Below are 19624 nucleotides of genomic sequence, written 5' to 3'. Positions count from 1 at the left end.
GAGCAAGTCTGTGGGTACATCCGACAATTTGTCGATGACAACGTGTATAATCATATCTCTAACGAGATACATGCTCGAACGCTTTGGACAAAGTTGGAGACATTATATGCCTCCAAAAGTGGCAACAACAAATTGTTCTATTTGAGCAAGCTTGTCCAGGTTCGATACAAAGAAGGAACTTTGGTTGCAGATCATCTGAACGAGATTCAAGGATTCGTGGAGCAGTTATCAAGTATGAGCATAAAACTTGATGACGAGGTGATAGCTCTGATTGTGCTAGCTTCATTGCCAGAGTCTTGGGAGACTCTGAAGGTATCACTCACGAACACAGCACCGGGAGGAGCCGTGAGTATGGACTTCATCAAGAGTGGCATCTTGAATGAAGAGATGAGGCGGAGATCTCAAGGTTCCTCTACCTCACAGTCAGATATTTTGGCTGCTGAGTCAAGGGGAAGAAGCAAGATCAAGAAAAACACAAATCAGAAGCCAAGAAGAAGCAAGTCCTCAGGGAGATATGCCAACATAAAATGTTATCGCTGTGGAGAAAACGGACATATTAAAAAATATTGTCGGCAACCGAAAAACAAACATGAAACCGACGATGAGCAAACAAACGCCATTGATGAATTCAATGTTGTTCACGAGCTAGAGCAGGAATCCGTAAATTTGACAACTCAAGTAACTAGTTGGGTGATCGATAGTGGAGCAACAGTCCACGTCACATCTCGAAAAGAATGCTTTACATCCTACACACAAGGGGACTTTGGTGTGGTGAGGATGGGGAATAACGACTTATCCAGAGTCGTGGGAAAAGGAGATGTGAGCTTGACTACCGTGGATGGCTCTACACTGATCCTGAAAGACGTCAGGCATGTGCCAGATATGCGCCTGAGTCTGATATCAGTCGAAAGACTCGATGAAGAAGGTTTCTGTACAACATTCCGAAATGGGGTATGTAAGATTTCAAGAGGATCACTTGTGGTGGCAAAAGGATTAAAGATGTCAAAGCTATATGTAGTTCATGAAAATCATTCTGAAGGAGTGAACTACGCAGGGGAAGAAAACTCAACAGAGTTGTGGCACCGACGTCTTGGTCACATAAGTGAAAAGAATCTTACACGCCTTGTGAGCAAGCAAGTTCTGCCCGGTATAAAGCAGGTTCATATGAAACGATGCACAAACTGCTTAGCCGGAAAGCAAAACAGGATATCATTCAAAAGTTCACCTCCTAGCAGAGCCGATAAAATTCTAGATCTTGTGCACTCAGATCTATGTGGTCCAATGCCATTGTCGCTCGGAGGAGCGAGGTACTGGGTAACTTTTATCGATGATCATTCTCGGAAAATTTGGGTGTGGACACTCAAAACCAAGGACCAAGTTGCAGAAACATTCAACAATTTTCTAAACTTGGTTGAACGGCAAACATCCATTAAACTCAAATGTATTCGAACGGATAATGGAGGAGAATACGTTGGAACCTTTGATGAGATATGCAAAAGGAACGGAATCAGACATCAAACAACACCACCAAAGACACCACAACTCAACGGATTAGCTGAGAGGATGAATAGAACTTTGGCAGAAAGAGTCAGAAGCATGCTCTCACATGCAAAGCTGACTAAGGAATTTTGGGGTGAGGCCGTGGTTGCTGCTGCATATATATTGAATCGCTCACCTTGTGTTCCTCTCAATTATGATGTCCCGGAGCAGGTGTGGCAAGGCAAAGAAGTTTCCTATAATCATTTGCGGATATTTGGCTGTGTTGCTTATGTTCATATACCAAAGGATGAAAGACAGAAGTTGGATGTCAAAACAAGAAAGTGCATATTTATAGGCTATGGCGAGGATCAACTTGGTTACAAGTTTTACAATACAGATCTCAAAAAGCCTATAAGAAGTCGTGATGCCATATTTCAGGAGAATGAATTCTTGGAGACTGCGGAAAAGGAGAATTCTGGATCTGAACAAGATCTGGAATGGTGGCCTTCAACGGTAAATCCACAACCGGTTGAAGATGAAGAATTGCAGAACGATCATGAAGATGATGATGAGATTCGTGTTCACAGTGAACCACCAGCAGAAAGTTCTCGTGGTACAATGACCACACGTTCTGGAAGAGAAGTGCGACCCTCAACCAGATATTCCTCAAATGAATATATCCTGCTAACTGACGGGGGAGAACCAGAGAGCTTCGAGGAAGCTATTACTAGTGAACACAAGGATAAGTGGATGGAGGCTATGCAAGAAGAAATGCAATCATTGCATGATAATGAGACATTTGAGCTGGTGAAACTGCCGAAAGGCAAGAAAGCTTTGAAGAATAAGTGGGTGTTCAGATTGAAGCACGAAGAACACAGTAGTCAACCAAGATTCAAAGCTAGGATTGTCGTCAAAGGTTTCGGACAGAAACACGGGGTCGACTTTGACGAAATATTTTCACCTGTGGTGAAGATGACATCCATCCGGATTGTGCTAAGGTTAGCAGCTGAGCTTGATCTGGAGGTGGAACAAATGGATGTCAAGACCGCATTCCTTCATGGGGATTTGGAGGAAGAAATCTACATGGAGCAACCAGAGGGGTTTGAAGAGAAGGGGAAAGAGGACCTTATGTGCAGATTAAAGAAGAGTTTGTACGGTCTCAAGCAAGCACCAAGACAGTGGTACAAGAAGTTTGAATCGGTGATAACTCAACAGGGATTCAAGAAAACCACTGCAGACCATTGTGTGTTTGTCAAAGATACCTCTGATGATGATTTGATGGTGCTTCTACTCTATGTAGATGATATGTTGATTGTTGGCAAAGATGCTTCTGAAATCAAAGGCCTAAAGAAGCAACTAAGCAAGACTTTTTCTATGAAAGACTTGGGGCCAGCAAAAAGAATTATTGGCATGGAAATCTATCGAGACAGGTATGCCAAGAAGACCTGGTTGTCGCAGGAGAAGTATATTGAAAAAGTACTTCAGAGGTTCAACATGGACCAGGCCAAAGCGGTTGGATGTCCTCTTGCCAACCACTTCAAGTTGAACTCAAAGCAGAGTCCTATTACAGAGGATGAGGAAGAAGAAATGAAAAGTGTTCCATATGCTTCAGCTGTTGGAAGTCTGATGTATGCCATGGTATGTACTCGGCCGGATTTAGCTCATTCAGTAGGTGTAGTGAGTAGATTCCTTTCAAAACCAGGAAAGGAACATTGGGCTGCAGTAAAATGGATATTCAGATATCTACGGGGAACCTCTAAACATAGATTGAGTTTTGGAGGATCCAGACTTGAGCTTGTAGGCTACACAGATGCAGATATGGCAGGAGATGTAGACTCCCGAAAATCCACATCAGGATACCTGATTACATTTGCAGGGGGAGCTGTGTCATGGCAGTCAAAGTTGCAAAAATGTGTAGCATTGTCAACCACTGAAGCGGAGTTCATTGCAGCAACTGAGGCATGCAAGGAGCTGTTATGGATGAAAGGGTTTTTGGAGGAATTAAGTTTTGTGCAGGATCAATACAAGTTGTTCTGTGACAGTCAGAGTGCAATTCATCTTGGAAAGAATCCTTCAATGCATTCAAGATCAAAGCATATTGATGTTCGTTATCATTGGATACGAGATGTATTGGAGAAGAAGTTATTGAAGCTTGAGAAGATTCGCACAGATGAAAATGGATCTGATATGATGACCAAGACATTGCCGAAATGGAAGTTGGAGTACTGTAGAGCTGTTGCAGGTTTGATCGAATTCACAAAATGTGCTTGAGGGGGAGAATTGTTAAACAAATCAAGCCAACACTTTGAATTCAAGGCACATCATTTTTGACAAATAATTAACACATGTTTTGTTGATTAGTCAAAAATAATGAGGTAAGCCATGAGGTTTTATTTTTTGTTTTTTTTCCCTAAACTTTTTCTATAAATACCCATCCATTCTTCATTTCAAAACCACACCAAAAACACAAATCCTTTCATCTACAATCATAAGTGTAGAAGTGAGATAAAGGATTTAGTGTGAGATTTCTTAAGGAGTGTTTATCCTTGGAAGGAATAGGATTAGTGGAGAGAAAGTGAGTGTTAAAATCAGAGTGTTCTGAGTGAAATACTTTGTATTCTCAATTCTCTTGTCTTCTTTGTTATTAATAAAGAAGTGATCTCCTTGAGAGGTTTAGAGTGGACGTAGCCCAATCTTAGGGTGAACCACTATAAATATTGGTGTCCATCTTATTCATTGTTGATATCACTTATGATGTTCCGCTGCGATGTTACCTCGTTTATTTTCCTGATATCCCAACAACCCACTCTTAAATAACCATTCATGATCATCGTAAAATTTTGAACTTATCTAAAATATTCTTAATCCAATCACATAAATAAACACTTCATTTTAACTATTAAAATTAAATATTTTTATTTTATATTATAATAGCTCTGACTTTACGACCAAGTCTCATTAATTGATCATAACGATATCAAGTCAGGTGGTCTTAGAATAAAAATAGGTCTCTCACGAATCTTTATCTGTGATACCGGCCAATCCTACCGATATTCACAATTAAAAATAATGATTTTTCATAGATGACCCAAATAAAATATTTGTCTAACAAAATACGACATGTGAGACCGTCTCACACAAGTTTTTACCTTAGAGTAAATCATAAAGAGAGGAGGGCATGCATCACAAAGATTAATAAGAAAGACTCTTCCAAACTAATTTCTTTACTTTAAATGAATTATTCTTGATTAGCTCCTAGGATTTCGGTTGTTTTACTCTTTTTCCAACAGTAGACTTGGTGCTTACAAATTTTTTTTGAAAATTGTCTCTGAGGTTTTGAATTATTTTTATTTATATTAAAATATAGTTAGAAGATAGATTACAAAAACCCACGGAGGAAAAAATAAACGACGTAAAACTTCGAATGATTTATTTATTTTGTTTATATTTGTTTAATAGATAATGACCCACTGTTCTTTAATATTGATCAAATTGTGAAAAATACAATTTATTGATAAAATAATAATAAAAATAATGACATACTTCTTGTCAAAAACTTGTGTAAGACGGTCTCACAAGTCGTATTTTGTGAGACAGATATCTTATTTAGATCATCCATGAAAATATATTACTTTTTATGTTAAGAGTATTACTTTTTATTGTAAATATCGGTAAAATTGACCCGTATCACAATAAAGATTTGTGAGAGCGTCTTTAAAGAAACTTGCTCATATTTCTTTTGTACTAACAATCTTGGCACACTCGATATGTATGATCTAAAGTTATTAATTTTTTTTCCTAAAATAACTTGTGTTTTAAATCCTTTACTCCTATGATTTTGAAATTATATTTCAAAATAATTAACTATTTAATAAGATTTATTAAACTTTTTTTCTATGTATAAAAGTAATTTTTATTTTGCACTAAAGTGCTAATATTTCTTATAGGTTATATTCTCAGCTCCTTGTACAAGCTGAGAAATTTGATCTGAGATCTACGCTGACTTGTGTTTTTTTTTTTCAGAGAGTTTCGGGGGCATCGGTGCCGGCCGATGAATTTGTACATATTTTATTTTGACTTTTTAGTAGAAATATTTATTAATTTGAATTTATTAATTATTCGGGATGGTGGGTCGTACGGCACGATAACTTCAAGGCGAAGGAAGGCATATCAAGTATTCTTAATTTTTTTGTAAAAAAAATTTAGTTGAAAAAATAGAAAAATGAGACTCGAAGATCTTAATATGTGAGATGGGTCAACCCTACTAATATTCATAATAAAAAGTAATACTTTTAGCATAAAAAGTAATACTTTTTCATGGATGACTAAAATAAGAGATCTGTCTCACAAATACGATCCGTGAAGCCGTCACACACACATACACACACACACACCCTACCAATATTCACATATATATATATATAACATGGAAACTTACAATTATCAATAAATTATCAAAAAATAGGTGTTGATAAATAATAGTTCATCTTTGCATACAGATTGTCATCATAATGATACATCATCAATGAAATTGGCATTCTAGTGATTTTAATCCTCCCATAAAACTAAACAAAATCTATAAAATTGGCATTCTAGATATTCCGATCCTCTCATTGGTATTCACAAAACTAAAAATAAATTTTAATGTGCACACACAAATTCCTCAAATTATAACACATGTTAATATATGTGTGTGCGAAAGTACATCTCCCATGAGACGATCTTCCCGTATCTTTATATGTGAGACGAGTCCATCTAGTCTATACTTATAATGAAAGATAATATTTTTGACATAAAAAATATTATTTTTTCACGGATTGAGTCGTATTAGAGATACATCTCATAAAATTGACATGTAAGACGATAATGAGAATTTTTTTGTGTGTGTGCGTGTATCTATATACATGTATGTGTGCTTTTAATTAAAATATAGTGTTTGTTTAATTCAAATCCAATTCAATTCAAAACATAAACTACATGTTAGTTATGGAGTAATTGTTCTTAGATTGATTGTAAAACTAAAAAAGAAAAGAAATTTCAACTACGTAGCCTTTGACTAACATTTTGATATATACATATGTGTGTGTGTGTGTTATGACATAGGGGAAATAACACAAAAAGCAACATGTAAGAACTTTAATTTGGCAAGTAGATTCTCATTATCCACAATCATCTACATATATGAATGCACGAATAATTTGAAACGGGCCTGTTTTGGTACGGTAGTAGGTCATCACTTAACACGTGTAACAAACTTGCTAAATGGATGCGCTGCTACCGACCACAACAAAAAAAGCTGCAACCTACGGAACCGGTTTCCTTCTTTCCCTTTCTCCGTTCTTAGCGTCTTCTTTACTTGTTTATTATTTCTTGAGTTCAGAATCAATGACAAAATCAACCTCCTCGCAATCCTGAGGAATTCATCCGCCATTTCTGTCGACTTTAGGCTTCAGTCCGACGACGAAAGACGCCTCCTCAAACATCACAGCGACGTCTTCCGAATCAGATGCTGATAAATCGACGGGTAAGTTCGAGGAGGTCGATGCGAAAACGAGCGACGTTAATGGCAGCGCTGCGGTTACGGATATCCAGAAGAAGATGAAGCGCGCTGAATGCTTTTGAATGTCTGTCAAGTTCACTGAAGAGGAGAAGCGAAATACTCGAGCGGATGGGTTTACTTTTCTGTCCTCTCTTTCCCGTGAACTTCTTTTTTTTTTTTTCAGTGTGTTTAGTATTTGACGATTGTGCCAGGATTAAGCTTTAGGTTTGTTACTGGGAGCTTCAAGATGCACCCTTTCAGAGTTCTACAATTTAAATTAGAAATTACTTTATTTTTTCCTTTTCTTTGTTTCTAGCATCTTCTTCACATTTTAATAGTCTCTTGGGTTTCGATTCTTCCTCGCGGGGTTCTCTTTTTTTGGGATTGGAAGGCTTCTATTGGGTTGGTGCTCTTCTCTTGTTTTTGTTTGTTTTATTTGCTTTTGTTGTCTTAGTTCATTGAATAGGTTATTTAGCTCACAGTCTTTGAAAAAAAGGTCACCAGCCGTTGGTTCTTGCATATCAAGCATGTAAATTCAATCTCTAAAAGAAAAGCTTGTGAGGTGCAGAAAATAAGATGAAATCCATGAAATTAGTTGTAATCAAAGCTGAAATTCCACAGGTTACCCTTTCACAAAATGTAAAACTGTGCTAGACTTTCCACCTCCAACATCTCCAAAAAATCAGTTACAGTAATAAATAAATACCTACAACAAGTAGATGATGGTGAAATTAAAAAAGAGATTGAACGGAGGAATAATATAATTTAAAGTATGATATGCAACCTAATCAAGAGCCATGTATAATTTCACGTCTTTATGTGCTTTGCTGCATTCTTTTTTTTTTTTTTTTGAATGAAATGCATTCAAATTAAGTGGTAAAAAGAGTTAAAAGTACAAATACTCTGGGCATCCCCATGTATAATTTCACGTCTTTATGTGCTTTTCTGCGTTCTTGATTAGTCTCGAGGGTGCTGTCGGCTAGGCAGGGTTGATGGCCTTCCGTGTTTTGAACACATTCCAAACAGCTCTTGCACAATGCCCTGCAGTTGCAAGTGCATCCTCTGTTGCCTCACCAGTACTCTCTCCAAACCTGCATGTTCATCATAGATAAATCAAAACACCATCCAAAAAAAAAGTGTAACTTCACCGTCGTGCCGGATATGTAGGACCAAGAGGGTGGTTGAAATATGTCGATGGGAGAGGGATCACCTAGAATATCTCTCCGAGTCCGGCCTGAGCTTCAAAAGCCATTGCTCTGTCAGAAATATTTTCTATACGGCAACTCTTACATATAATATTACAAACATCTCTAGCTTAAGTCATAATCTTCATCTGCACTTGCTAATTGCCATATAGATTTATATTATATTTTACGCCTAAAGGTCTAGCAAGTTAGATTCTATAAATCTTTTATGTCAATCACTTATTTTCACGCTTACCGATGACATAGATCTCTTTCAACGAGGAAGAAATTGGTTCAGATCTAATTACAAAATTTAATTGTATTACTAATTTAAAAAATATTATAAATTCATTGTAAATATAAACGCGTGTTTCATTGCTTGGAAAAAAAAAAAGAAATGGTAATACGCCACACTGCATGTTTGGGTAAACACCTCAAGAATTGAGGTGATCATACCTAGTATAATTGAATGTATATATAATATATTATTCACCTCATTTTCACATCGGAAAACAAAAATATGAGGCGAAATGTCAGCTACCTAATTACCCATTTCAGGGAAAGGTACTCCTACCAATCATATTTTACAATGATCATATATAAGTTTGAGCTGGTCCATTTATGGAGTCATCATCATAATTTAGATTTACACCATAACTATAATCATCGAACAAACCCGTCGACTGAAGAACGACATCTGACCTCTCAGGATCCACTCCGCGATCTTGACTTGTAAGATTCTGAAAGAATGAAACTGAAACGAAGCCTTTCTCTTCATGAACATATCCCGTCTGAGGAATACTGCCTGGGAACATGCTACATGAGATGGTTCTTCGAGACATAGAATCGGCTGGATACAAAGACTGGAAGACTGAAGAGAAAGGAACAGTGTCCACATAATCTGCCGTGCTAAAAGAGTCACTGGTGCTCTCTGTAGTGAAGGATGAGTCGTCTGAACTGGTGAAGAGGGGCGAATTACATGATGCAGCATCTGAGAATTCGGAATAGTTTTTAGGAATTGGTGGCATGCTTCTAATTTGTCTCAGAAGGTTTTTTCTGGGATTGTTACTAAGGCCCTGTATCTCTTCCGATAAAGTTGTCATCCGATTTTGAAGATTTTTCGGTTTTTGATCGGGACTTCTTAGGGAAGATAGAAGATTGATTGGGGGGATCTTTTTTCGGACGTGGATGAGACCTGGATAAATCAGAAACTATAATCAAAAGTTCAAGAAAACTAAATTTAGTATATGTGAAGTTGCAGGGCATGTAAAGATTTCGAGTGTGAAAGAAGACTTCACCTCGCGTAGAACAGAATATACGCTCCTTCTGACATCACTTGGCTCAGCTCAACTGGTTGCACCTGTCAGTAATGAAACAGCCAGTGGAGTGAAAAACCAGAATGAATTATGGTGTTCCGTTTAGGGATGCAAGTAGCTTTACATCAGTTCGTCAATAAATAGGCAGAAACTTACCTCAGTGTCGTCAATCTTAAACCAATTGCCTTGCAAATCTCTCACATACGAGATATAATGACCAGAAAAAGATGCATTTGACGTATCCAAGTGGACAACAACAGCATAAAGCGTATAAAGCGGTGGTATGTCGTCTGTACCAGTCATAAACGGGATCATATCCAGCATTTCAGGAAAAGTGACGCATTTGTTTATCTTCCATAATTTCCCTCCTGATATTTCAAGCATGGTATCTAAAATAAATTAAATAACAATCGTAATACGAAAATTTACTGAAGCAGAGATGATGAACATAAAGAAATACACGAAATCGCTTCAGGACGATAGTCAGAATATTTGGGGCCTCTTGTATTCTCAGTTCCTTCCGTGCTCGAACATATGAAGCACACCTTTTCATTCATAGGAAAGAACGAAATAAAAATCTGGATAATGGTCTTTAGAAATGCATTTGAAATAAAGAAATGCCAGGTTGACTCACCTTCCACATCTATACATGTTATCCCCATCAAGATCTTCCGAGCTAGTGAACTGTGTCAGAGCATCCTCCAATGACTCGACCCAGCCAAATATCTCCAGCGTAAGATCCATTATATTCTCATACCGCTCTGACTCTTGGTGACACCTTAAACATTTCACCTGGTATTGATTTAGTCATTTCAGTTAATCTTGCAGCTAAGTTTACAGTGGCAAAGCTTATTTTAGGAATTATTTTTCGAGGAACTTGTTAGAAATCAAATAATTAATTTCTCAGTCAGATTTGACATTATTATGATTGTCAAACATCTTTCACATAATTCTGCATTGAAGCATGGCCTTCATGGTTGAGCCCATAAATCCCACGTTCTGTTGCATATTTGCATTCACTGTGGTTCAAGTTTCAACTATTTAAAATTCAATGTATATGATAGAACACCTTTGATCTAAGACGACCCCCAAATGTATGTTGTATAAAAGTTGTCTCCTGCAGTATGGGGTCGACAACATTTTCTCCGCCCAAACGTTCGAGGACATATTGACTGCATGGACGCCACAATAAGCCTAAAAATGGAACAAATTTCATGATAGTAAGGTATGCTACTTGATACAGCAGAAAAGATGCATGAGTGTTTGAGATGTCAAAGATGAGGGTCCATCTAGGGGTTGGGACAAAAATGATGAGTCAATTCTATGGTCCACTAACAAACCTTAAAATTTCATGAGCGTCTTCTTGACTTCCCGTGCCGATCTGGGAATTAAGACTTCGGATATGCATAAGAATGTTCCTAGCAGACAAAGGATGTCCACTTCCACTCAGGGTCATTACATGGCGTTCAAGTTCACACATTAGGCACCAATTTTTGGCACAACCTAACACATAAGGAAGCATGTATATAAACATGTTGATATCAACATGAAAACGGTCGAGCAGAAACTTTCCAATGAATATCAGGAAAAATGATTACCAGCCCTAGAATGTGACCGGCGATGATGATAAATGATGAGAGGCTTTGTCCACGTCAGGCATTGCAACACAGCATTGGCATAGCAACTGCATAAGCATTTAGAAATAATTCTAAACTCAAAGACATTAAAAAAAATTCCAACTTTGTTGAATTGTTTTATTCCTGTGAGATCAAATCCTCCTTAAGGAGAAGCACAAAGTAAAATTCTACCTATTTCCACAGTTCACGAGTCCTCTGGGTGACACATTGAGAACTTCAAACTGAAAGCACTTCACGAATTCTTCATAGGGAAAAAGCATCTGGCAAGTAGCAGGAGTTCAAAAAGATGTTTTCCAATCAAGGGCCAAAACGATTACAGATTTCACCAATCAAAAAGAAATCCACTGGTAAAATTAAAAAAAAAATAAAAATAAAAGTCTGTACTTAAAAAAGAACAAAGAAATGTAAAAAGAAGCACATCAATTTTACAGCACTTTAGCTTGGACCATGTCTGTAAATCAGTCTAAGACTGTTTCTGAGGTCTTGCCTTAACCTTTTTTTCCTTCCTTGCGCAATCTTCTGAATGTCTCCCGTGGTCATTTTTCATGGACTTTGTCACACCAATCATACTCATCATTCCAAGGTTTGCAATTATGCTGCTTTCCGGCAATAGAATGTTATCCTTCACCCTAACAACACCTACATAAAAATAATTTTGTGAGAGAAGAACAAATAGACCAATGCAAAGCATAACCCATTCATGAACCTACTTGACTTGTCTGTGCTATTTTTGGACCTTTTCACCCCTGATTTTTTAGATTTTTGCGGTTCATCCCAACAAGAAAGCAATGTGTTTCTCGCCTTATGGCCATTTTCCAACGAAGTCCTTCTCGTCTTCCCGCCATTTCCTTTCTGAGACAAGTGTTCTCCGCTGGTTAAGTCCATTTGAATGTCACATGCATTTACGTCGCCAATTGTTGTAGCCTTTGAGTTCAAAATCCCATTGCAACATACATTACTGAAAGCATTTGCAAGTTGCCTTTCAACCATGTTGTTTTCATGCAATGTGCTTTTCTGATCAGAATTTCCATTCATGCTGGCATTGATTTTCTCAAGACTCGGCTCCTTCACATTGCATTCAAGCAGATTTGGATCCATAGTTTCATCATATGAGATGCTTGCTTGAGAGTCCTCAAGTGAGATACATTTTGGTGACAATCATGGCATTTGTTTGCTAATTGATGGCACTCAAACTTGTGAACTTGCCTCCAGTGAATAATCTGACAATTTCCAGAACTGTGGATGAGAGTACAACATGTCAGTACACATGTAATCCTCTCATTATTCAAAAGTTCATTGACACAATTACGACACAGTTCCAAGAAATGGTAAAGACAGATCACACTCTTTTATATAAAGACAAAGAAAATATGGAACATAGGATTGTTATTGTAGAACATGGTATAACCTTTGTCACCAAACACGAGAAACAGAAAGACAATTACAAATTTTTACCAATGTCATTCTGCTTTCATAAGTTTCTGCGGAAAAAATGAGGTTCCACAAATAGCCTAAAATGAAGGCCACCTTGAAGCATAATATGATTTCAATGTCTAACTTATTACCTTATTTAAGAATCCATTTTTCTTGTGCTTCTAATTCAATCTTGGACTAGACCCACTAATTTCACAAGCAACATTACCATTGCGAGAAAAACTCGCGACTCAAAAATTGCACGCAGATATGTTGGGAGATGAAATAAAAGAACTAGTCGTACCAATACCAAACTGATTTGCATTGGGAGCAACGAGTTGTAGCAGGTCCAGAGCACCTTCCACACAGACGACGGCCACCATTTGGAACACTCGAGAGAGGGATAACACTACCAACAGCCATATCTTCGACTCGAAGGGCTTCCTCTGCTGCCTGTTTGGCAATCAAATTAATCCGCTCTTTCCTTCTTGAAGCCTCACTCCATTTTCCCAGTAAAACATACGTAACCAGGGGAAGCACTATGAAGACAAAAAATGAAGTCGATATACCGGTATGCCTTAGCTCAAGCATGTCCCAACTATCATACTCATGTCCAGTAACCTTGCCCAAAAACCTCTTCTAAATATCAAACTTCCTTGAGCTAGACCATAATGCTGTAAAAATGTCAAGAACTAGCAAATATGCCACACCATGGGTCATTTGCTGCATTTTTAGCGCTGCTCCACCTTAATTGACAAAACAAAAACAAAAATTGGAAACAAGAAAAAGCCACCTTAAAAAACTAAACTCCTAAAGCTCCCCGAGATGAACAAGAAACAAAAAGCACTAGAATAATTTCTGGTTCAGTGATTCTTTTTCACTCAAAAAGATTCACTAGTTTTGCTAGTCTTCAAAAGGTTTTGCTGCATTACTGTATGCATACAAAACTAAAAAAATAGTCTAATTGTTTTCTAAAGTGCATCACTTCATGAATGCTCCAGGTTCAAAGGTTGCAAAAGTTTATTATAATGTTATTGGAACCTTTTATCACCGATTCACGAGATCACGTAAATTATTCATAAATTCCTCGTACATAATGGCCTGTTTCTTAAAAAAATTACATGAAATCATTGATAGTATTTCACACTTCTATTTGATAATTTTCAGAGTGAATCAATATGAGACATCAAGTGCCTCTAGCCAGTCAAGCAAGAGACTTTATGTGTAAGCAAAACGGAGGATTTACATTCTGTTCGCTACAAGAAGACCGTTCCAAGGCTAGTTCGTGCAGTGACAAATGGCTTACCAACTAACCCAAAGTCAGTTGGGCAAGAAAGATTTGTAAGCATCACAGACAACGAAAGTAAAAGATTTTGAAGTTTAAAATCTCAAAAACCCCTTTCGGACCTTAAAGAAAATATACACAACAATTCTTTTGAAGGAACTTTCCAATATTTATGATTCTATGTCAAATTTTGATCCAATTCGTGGAATTGCCGAGTTTGGACTGTTATTTCTTTATAAATGTGTCATGATGTCGTATTTGAGATTTGTGAGATCTGTCATCAATGCTTATTTGGTTTTCAAAGTAGCGCGGTTTAAAATGCAACGTTTGTAGACATAAACCGCCATAATGATAAAAACAAAAGAAATACTTCGAACAACGCTACTTTGAAAACCAAATAAGCAGTGATGACAGCGTTTGTAGACATAAACCGCCATAATGATAAAAACAAAAGAAATACTTCGAACAACGCTACTTTGAAAACCAAATAAGCAGTGATGACAGATCACACAAATCTCAAATACGACATCATGACACATTTATAAAGAAATAACAGTCCAAACTCATCAATTCCACGAATTGGATCAAAATTTGACGTAGAATCATAAATACTGGAAAGTTCCTTCGAATTGAAACTGACCATTACAAAATCAAGAAGTTGGAACCCCCAGAATCCATCTTTGCTTCTAGGGTAAGTTTCTAAATTTAATTTACCACTCCATAAAGATTCATTTTTTCCCAAAACCAGTGATATAAAAATCCAATCTTTGTGCAGACTTCAATAAAATGGGGAAAACCCACAACAGAGAAACATTTATTTCCAAGATTTGCAACGGCTGAAAAACACAGACACAACGCAGTTAGAGCGCCAACAAGATGCGTCTACATATACATGTAAATAATCTGAGACACATCAAAATAAACATACACAGAGGCAAACAACCTAATAAGCAAAATATTTTCCCGATCTCACTGCACCTTTTCGATTCAATGATGGTAGTAATTCCTTCCAAAACTCACTGTTTCTCACTTAAAGCTCGTTTCTCGTTTCATCTTTAAAGCACAGAGCACCACTCACACGCAAATCCGCCTCTGGAAATCTCGATATACACGTGTCATGTTATGATGGGTGTAGATGTTGAAAGTGTTGGGACGCCTTGCGAACAAATGACCCTGCCTACGAAAAACTATTAATTTTATTTTTAAAATATCTTATATTTTTTATTCATATAAATAAATATATATAATTTGTTTTTCCAAGATAAATTTCACTATCACCTGTGAGTTGAAGTAGTAGTCTAAAAATCATATTGACTAAGTATATATAATTTGTTTTTTTCGATAATGAAATTCATAAATATAATTATTTGGTGTATATCGAATAAATTTTTTGAGCTGATTTAATACTCATGAACCCCAACTTGGCCCCAACTTTCATTAGACAATTATTATTTTGTAGTCTCTAAGATTTTAGGTTTTAAATATTTAATAACTTAGTCATGACTTTTCACTATCATTTTTGGCCAAAAACAATTTATTTTCTGGAAGAACAAAACGCTAAGAAAAAGTCTTTAATATATTTTAGGCAAAAACTTGTGTGAAACGGTCTCACGGGTCATATTTTATGATACGAGTCTCTTATTTGGGTCATCCATGAAAAAATATTATTTTTTATGCTAACAATATTACTTTTTAGTGTGAATATCGGTAAAAATATTATTTTTTATGCTAAGAGTATTATTTTTTAGGCAAAAACTTGTATGAGACGGTCTCACGGGTCGTATTCGTGAGACGGATATCTTATTTGAATCATCCATGAAAAAGTATTACTTTTTATGCTAAGAGTATTAATTTTTATTGTGAATATAGGTAGGGTTGACCCGTCTCACAGATTAAGATCCGTGAGACGGTCTCACATGAGACTCACTCATAAAGGCAAAAACTCGTATGAGACGGTCTCACGGATCGTATTTGTAAGACGAATCTCTTATTTGGGTCATCCATGAAAAAGTAATCCGTGAGACGGTCTCACATGAGACCCACTCAAAAATAAAAATAAAAATAAAACAACTTCCAATTTAAATTTTATTTAATGAGTGCTTATATACTTTCCAATAGTTATGTAATTACAAGACCCCAAATTCAATTCTCTTATCAGACAGATCTATATTAATGAGACAATTGATTTATCTATATTTATTATGAAAATTAATACTTTTGATATAAAAATTAATAATTTTCATGAATTGGAAATTGAGCCGTGAAAGGGTTCATAAGAATTTTTATGAATTAAATAGAGATATATTAATAAAAAATAAAAATAATATTATTTTCGACATAACGAGGGAGTAGATAAGAAAACTATTTTTTTTTTCCTTTTTCGCAAACATTGATCTTCCTCCAAAATAATAATTTTTACTTAAAAAAACGTAGGAAGTTAGAGATTTCCAGCCAACCCCGTTCAGACAAACTAGTACTTTAATTCTTATTCATTATTTCGAAAGATCGAAAATTATTTAATGAAATCTTTGTCTACTTGTATTATTAATGCACACAAGAATGTTGGTTGGGATGGTCATGTCCATTCCATTGCCATTGCCAAATCTATCTTTTTAGGTAGAAAGTTGCTTGGACCACAGAGCAAATTTATTTTTTTACTTTTTTCCCTCTATTTTATGCCTACATAAAAATTAATGAAAATTGTTTATCCAATCCTCTATTTTTAATTCATACAACATGAAATAAATTATTTCTAGAATGATTAATTTTCAGAGTCTTAAAAATAGTTGAGAATAAAGGAGTGATTGCCAATTATTTCAAAGAATTAGTAAACTAAAAAGTGAGAAAGACAGTTGAACTACCAATATTTATTATAACTATGCTGGTATATTATTACTCAATAATAATAATAATATATTATTTTTATTTTATTTTTTTTAAAGTAAGCTTTATTTCTATGAAGATAGCCATAGATTCTTCAGTCTTCGGTAGGAATCTAATAGGTATGTATTTGGATTACTGTTTAAATCAACTTTACATTAAGTTAAGCAATGTAAACAGTAACTCTGGTAAATTTCTTGAAATCTGAGGCATCTTTGTCCATATCAAACAAAACTAAGATTTCATTATTGGGGCGGCATTTGCATGATCATGCTTGTGATTTTGTCAAGGAATTTAGAATAATTGGTTTTTAATTTTGGCCGGCAAAAAATGACAACGCAAGAAAATATAACATTGAACCCCAGAGTTATAGTGCAGGCGACTAATGTTGTATTAGAGGTAGTATTATAATCATATTATACATCAACATTAACTCCAGTGTAGCAACTTAAAATAATCAAACAAAGAATATCTGAGATTTTCGACTCGAAAGGCGATGGCTTCTTTTTCGGTGGAGGAATTTGTTGGGAATGGATCGCTCAAGCAAGTGTTACCGAAGCTGTTGGAAGAAGGGTGGGATGATGTGCCTACTTTGAAGGTTATGAATTCTGAAGACATGGATCATATTGGCATGACTCGACAACATAAGGTTGGTTCACTTATTGATCAAGTCGTCGTCGTCGTCGTCGAATTACATGAGCTCAAAAAAATATTTACTGAAAGGAAGATGATTAAATTCGAGTGTAACATTAATTGACTGTTTGATCAAATTCGGTCGGAGTACGTACTCAAGTAGAAGCATCGCTTGAGCTTGAACTCGATTAGGCTTGTTTACTTGCCTAGCAGAAATGAGCATGTTGAATCAGAATTTTCAATGGAGGACTTTTGTAAGGTTATTTTCTTTTATCAGAATGTTTCAAGTTAAACTCACAAACTTTTACCAAATTATGTCGAGATTTGTGGTGTTAAGGCAAATCATACTTGATTGTCCTTTCTCTATCTGAAAAATAAACAATTTTATCATCTATCATCTACTAATCTCTCAACAATTTATCTTTTCAAGGATGCTATAGAGATCAGATCCTACCTGCACGATCGTGCGCTGATGCAGTATGGGGACAAGCTCGAAGCCTCGGGGAAATGTCTGCCTGAGCTTCTTGCCATGAGCATCACAGATCTCTCGTCCCAATTTGGATTGAAACGAGGCCATATCGCTCGTTTCATGGACCGAACCGTAGCTTGCAGTGTAAACCCTCTACCAGCTCAATATTCCCTTCCAGCAAGAAACAGAAGCACATTGTCGTCCAGAAACAACATCACTCAAAAAAGCGAGTCCTCTTCTGCTAACTCCAAGAAACTTCATGGTGTTACAAAATTATCGAGTAAAGAATTTTCCTTAGAACAATCATTGGCAAGTTTCAAGATCAAAGAAGGATATGTTTTCAAAGGAGTTGTAGCAGCGATGCCTGCTGAATCTAGAGCTTGTGGCTGCATTCAACCTCCCCCAGTAGTCGAAAACGTGGCTCCATATTCGACTATTGAGAATATATCCGTTCAGAAGCTGACTCCTGAATACAAGATTGGGATAGAGCCTTTGATCAAATCGAAGACGCCCCCCATGAAGGCATCCGAACTGTGGCGTGAAAGACCAGCTATACTTGTCTGCATTCGTCGCCCTGGGTATGATTTGTAGATAAAATTCAGGGTTTGATGAGGTTATGTTATTGAAAGATAGCATACAACTACAAGTTATTAGACGTACGTAATTAGGCAGTGCCATCTCAAGGAAGTCAAAAATTTTTTGGTCACTTCACATGAGCTCAAACTTCTTGCAATATCTAATATGGTACTGTATATTAGGATCATGGGACAAACGAGATAATTCTCTAACAAGAAAATGCTTTATTGTTATTCTATTCTTTAGGTGCATCATGTGCAGAGCTGAAGCACATCAACTATATTCGAAGAAACCGATGTTCGATGCTCTAGGAGTCCAACTATTTGCAGTTCTTCATGAGCACATAGAATCAGAAGTACGTTTTCCTGAGTTTTATGGTAATCTATATCTAATCCTTAGTGACACAATAAATGCTTTCAGGTCAAAAACTTCTGGCCACGATACTGGGGCGGTGCGGTGATATTTGACAGGGGACAAGAGTTTTTCAAGGCCCTTGGTGGGGGTAAGCTGATGAAAGAAAAGTTCATATCCGGGTTTTTACTTAATCCCCGAGCTATCGCAAACTACAAGCGAGCGAAGGCTATTGGGGTGGAACAGAATTTCAAAGGCGAAGGCGAGATTAAAGGTGGTCTCTTCATTGTTGGCAAAGGGAAGAGTGGGCTTGCTTACCAGTTCATTGAAAGAAACTTTGGCGATTGGGCGCCACTTTCTGAAGTCGTGGAAATCTGTACTCGAATCCAGGTAGTTAGTTGTCTTTAAGCGACATGATTTACGTTCACGCGAGGATTCAATGTAATGAAATTGGCTTGATTTCTTCTATGCAGAATCAACAGAATGGCCAGTCAGATCAGGTGATGAAATCGATCAAACAAGAAGAATAACGATATCGTCGGCTATCATGAATATTTTGTGTGTTGCGCTGTTTTCAAACTTTTGTTCTGTACCACCAGGAAACATTGTCTTACTGCAGACCGAGTCCATATTTCTCCCACGAATTATCCATTTTTTTCAGAGTGAGTCTCGTGTGAGACCGTCTCACCGTTATCTCCAACCCTATCCATATTCACAATAAAAAGTAATACTCTTAGCATAAAAAATTATACTTTTTCATGGATAACTCAAATAAGAGATATGTCTCACACAAGTTTTTGCTTTTTTTTATATCTTTTTGCATCGTGAAATTTCATTATTGTCCAAATTTTATTCACTAGAG

General features: G+C 36.6%; 1 protein-coding gene and 1 pseudogene across 1 annotated transcript; one reads left to right on the top strand and one right to left on the bottom strand.

Annotated features, from left to right (window-relative positions):
- Positions 1-8647: 8647 nt before the first annotated feature.
- On the bottom strand, positions 8648-13099 carry LOC140834220 (ubiquitin carboxyl-terminal hydrolase 15-like; annotated as a pseudogene).
- Positions 13100-17047: 3948 nt separating this feature from the next.
- LOC140833461 (uncharacterized) lies at positions 17048-19399 on the top strand. The gene is made up of 5 exons (XM_073197795.1): positions 17048-17382; positions 17797-18413; positions 18658-18766; positions 18832-19152; positions 19236-19399. The coding sequence occupies exons 1-5, from the start codon at positions 17230-17232 to the stop codon at positions 19290-19292; spliced, it is 1257 nt and encodes a 418-aa protein (XP_073053896.1). The 5' UTR covers positions 17048-17229; the 3' UTR covers positions 19293-19399.
- Positions 19400-19624: the final 225 nt, after the last annotated feature.

This window comes from Primulina eburnea, chromosome 6 (genome assembly GCF_022965805.1).
Source record: "Primulina eburnea isolate SZY01 chromosome 6, ASM2296580v1, whole genome shotgun sequence".
NCBI classification, from domain to species: Eukaryota; Viridiplantae; Streptophyta; class Magnoliopsida; order Lamiales; family Gesneriaceae; genus Primulina; species Primulina eburnea.
The sequence above is the reverse complement of the archived record's forward strand: the minus strand, read 5'-3'. Positions and strand labels throughout refer to the sequence as shown.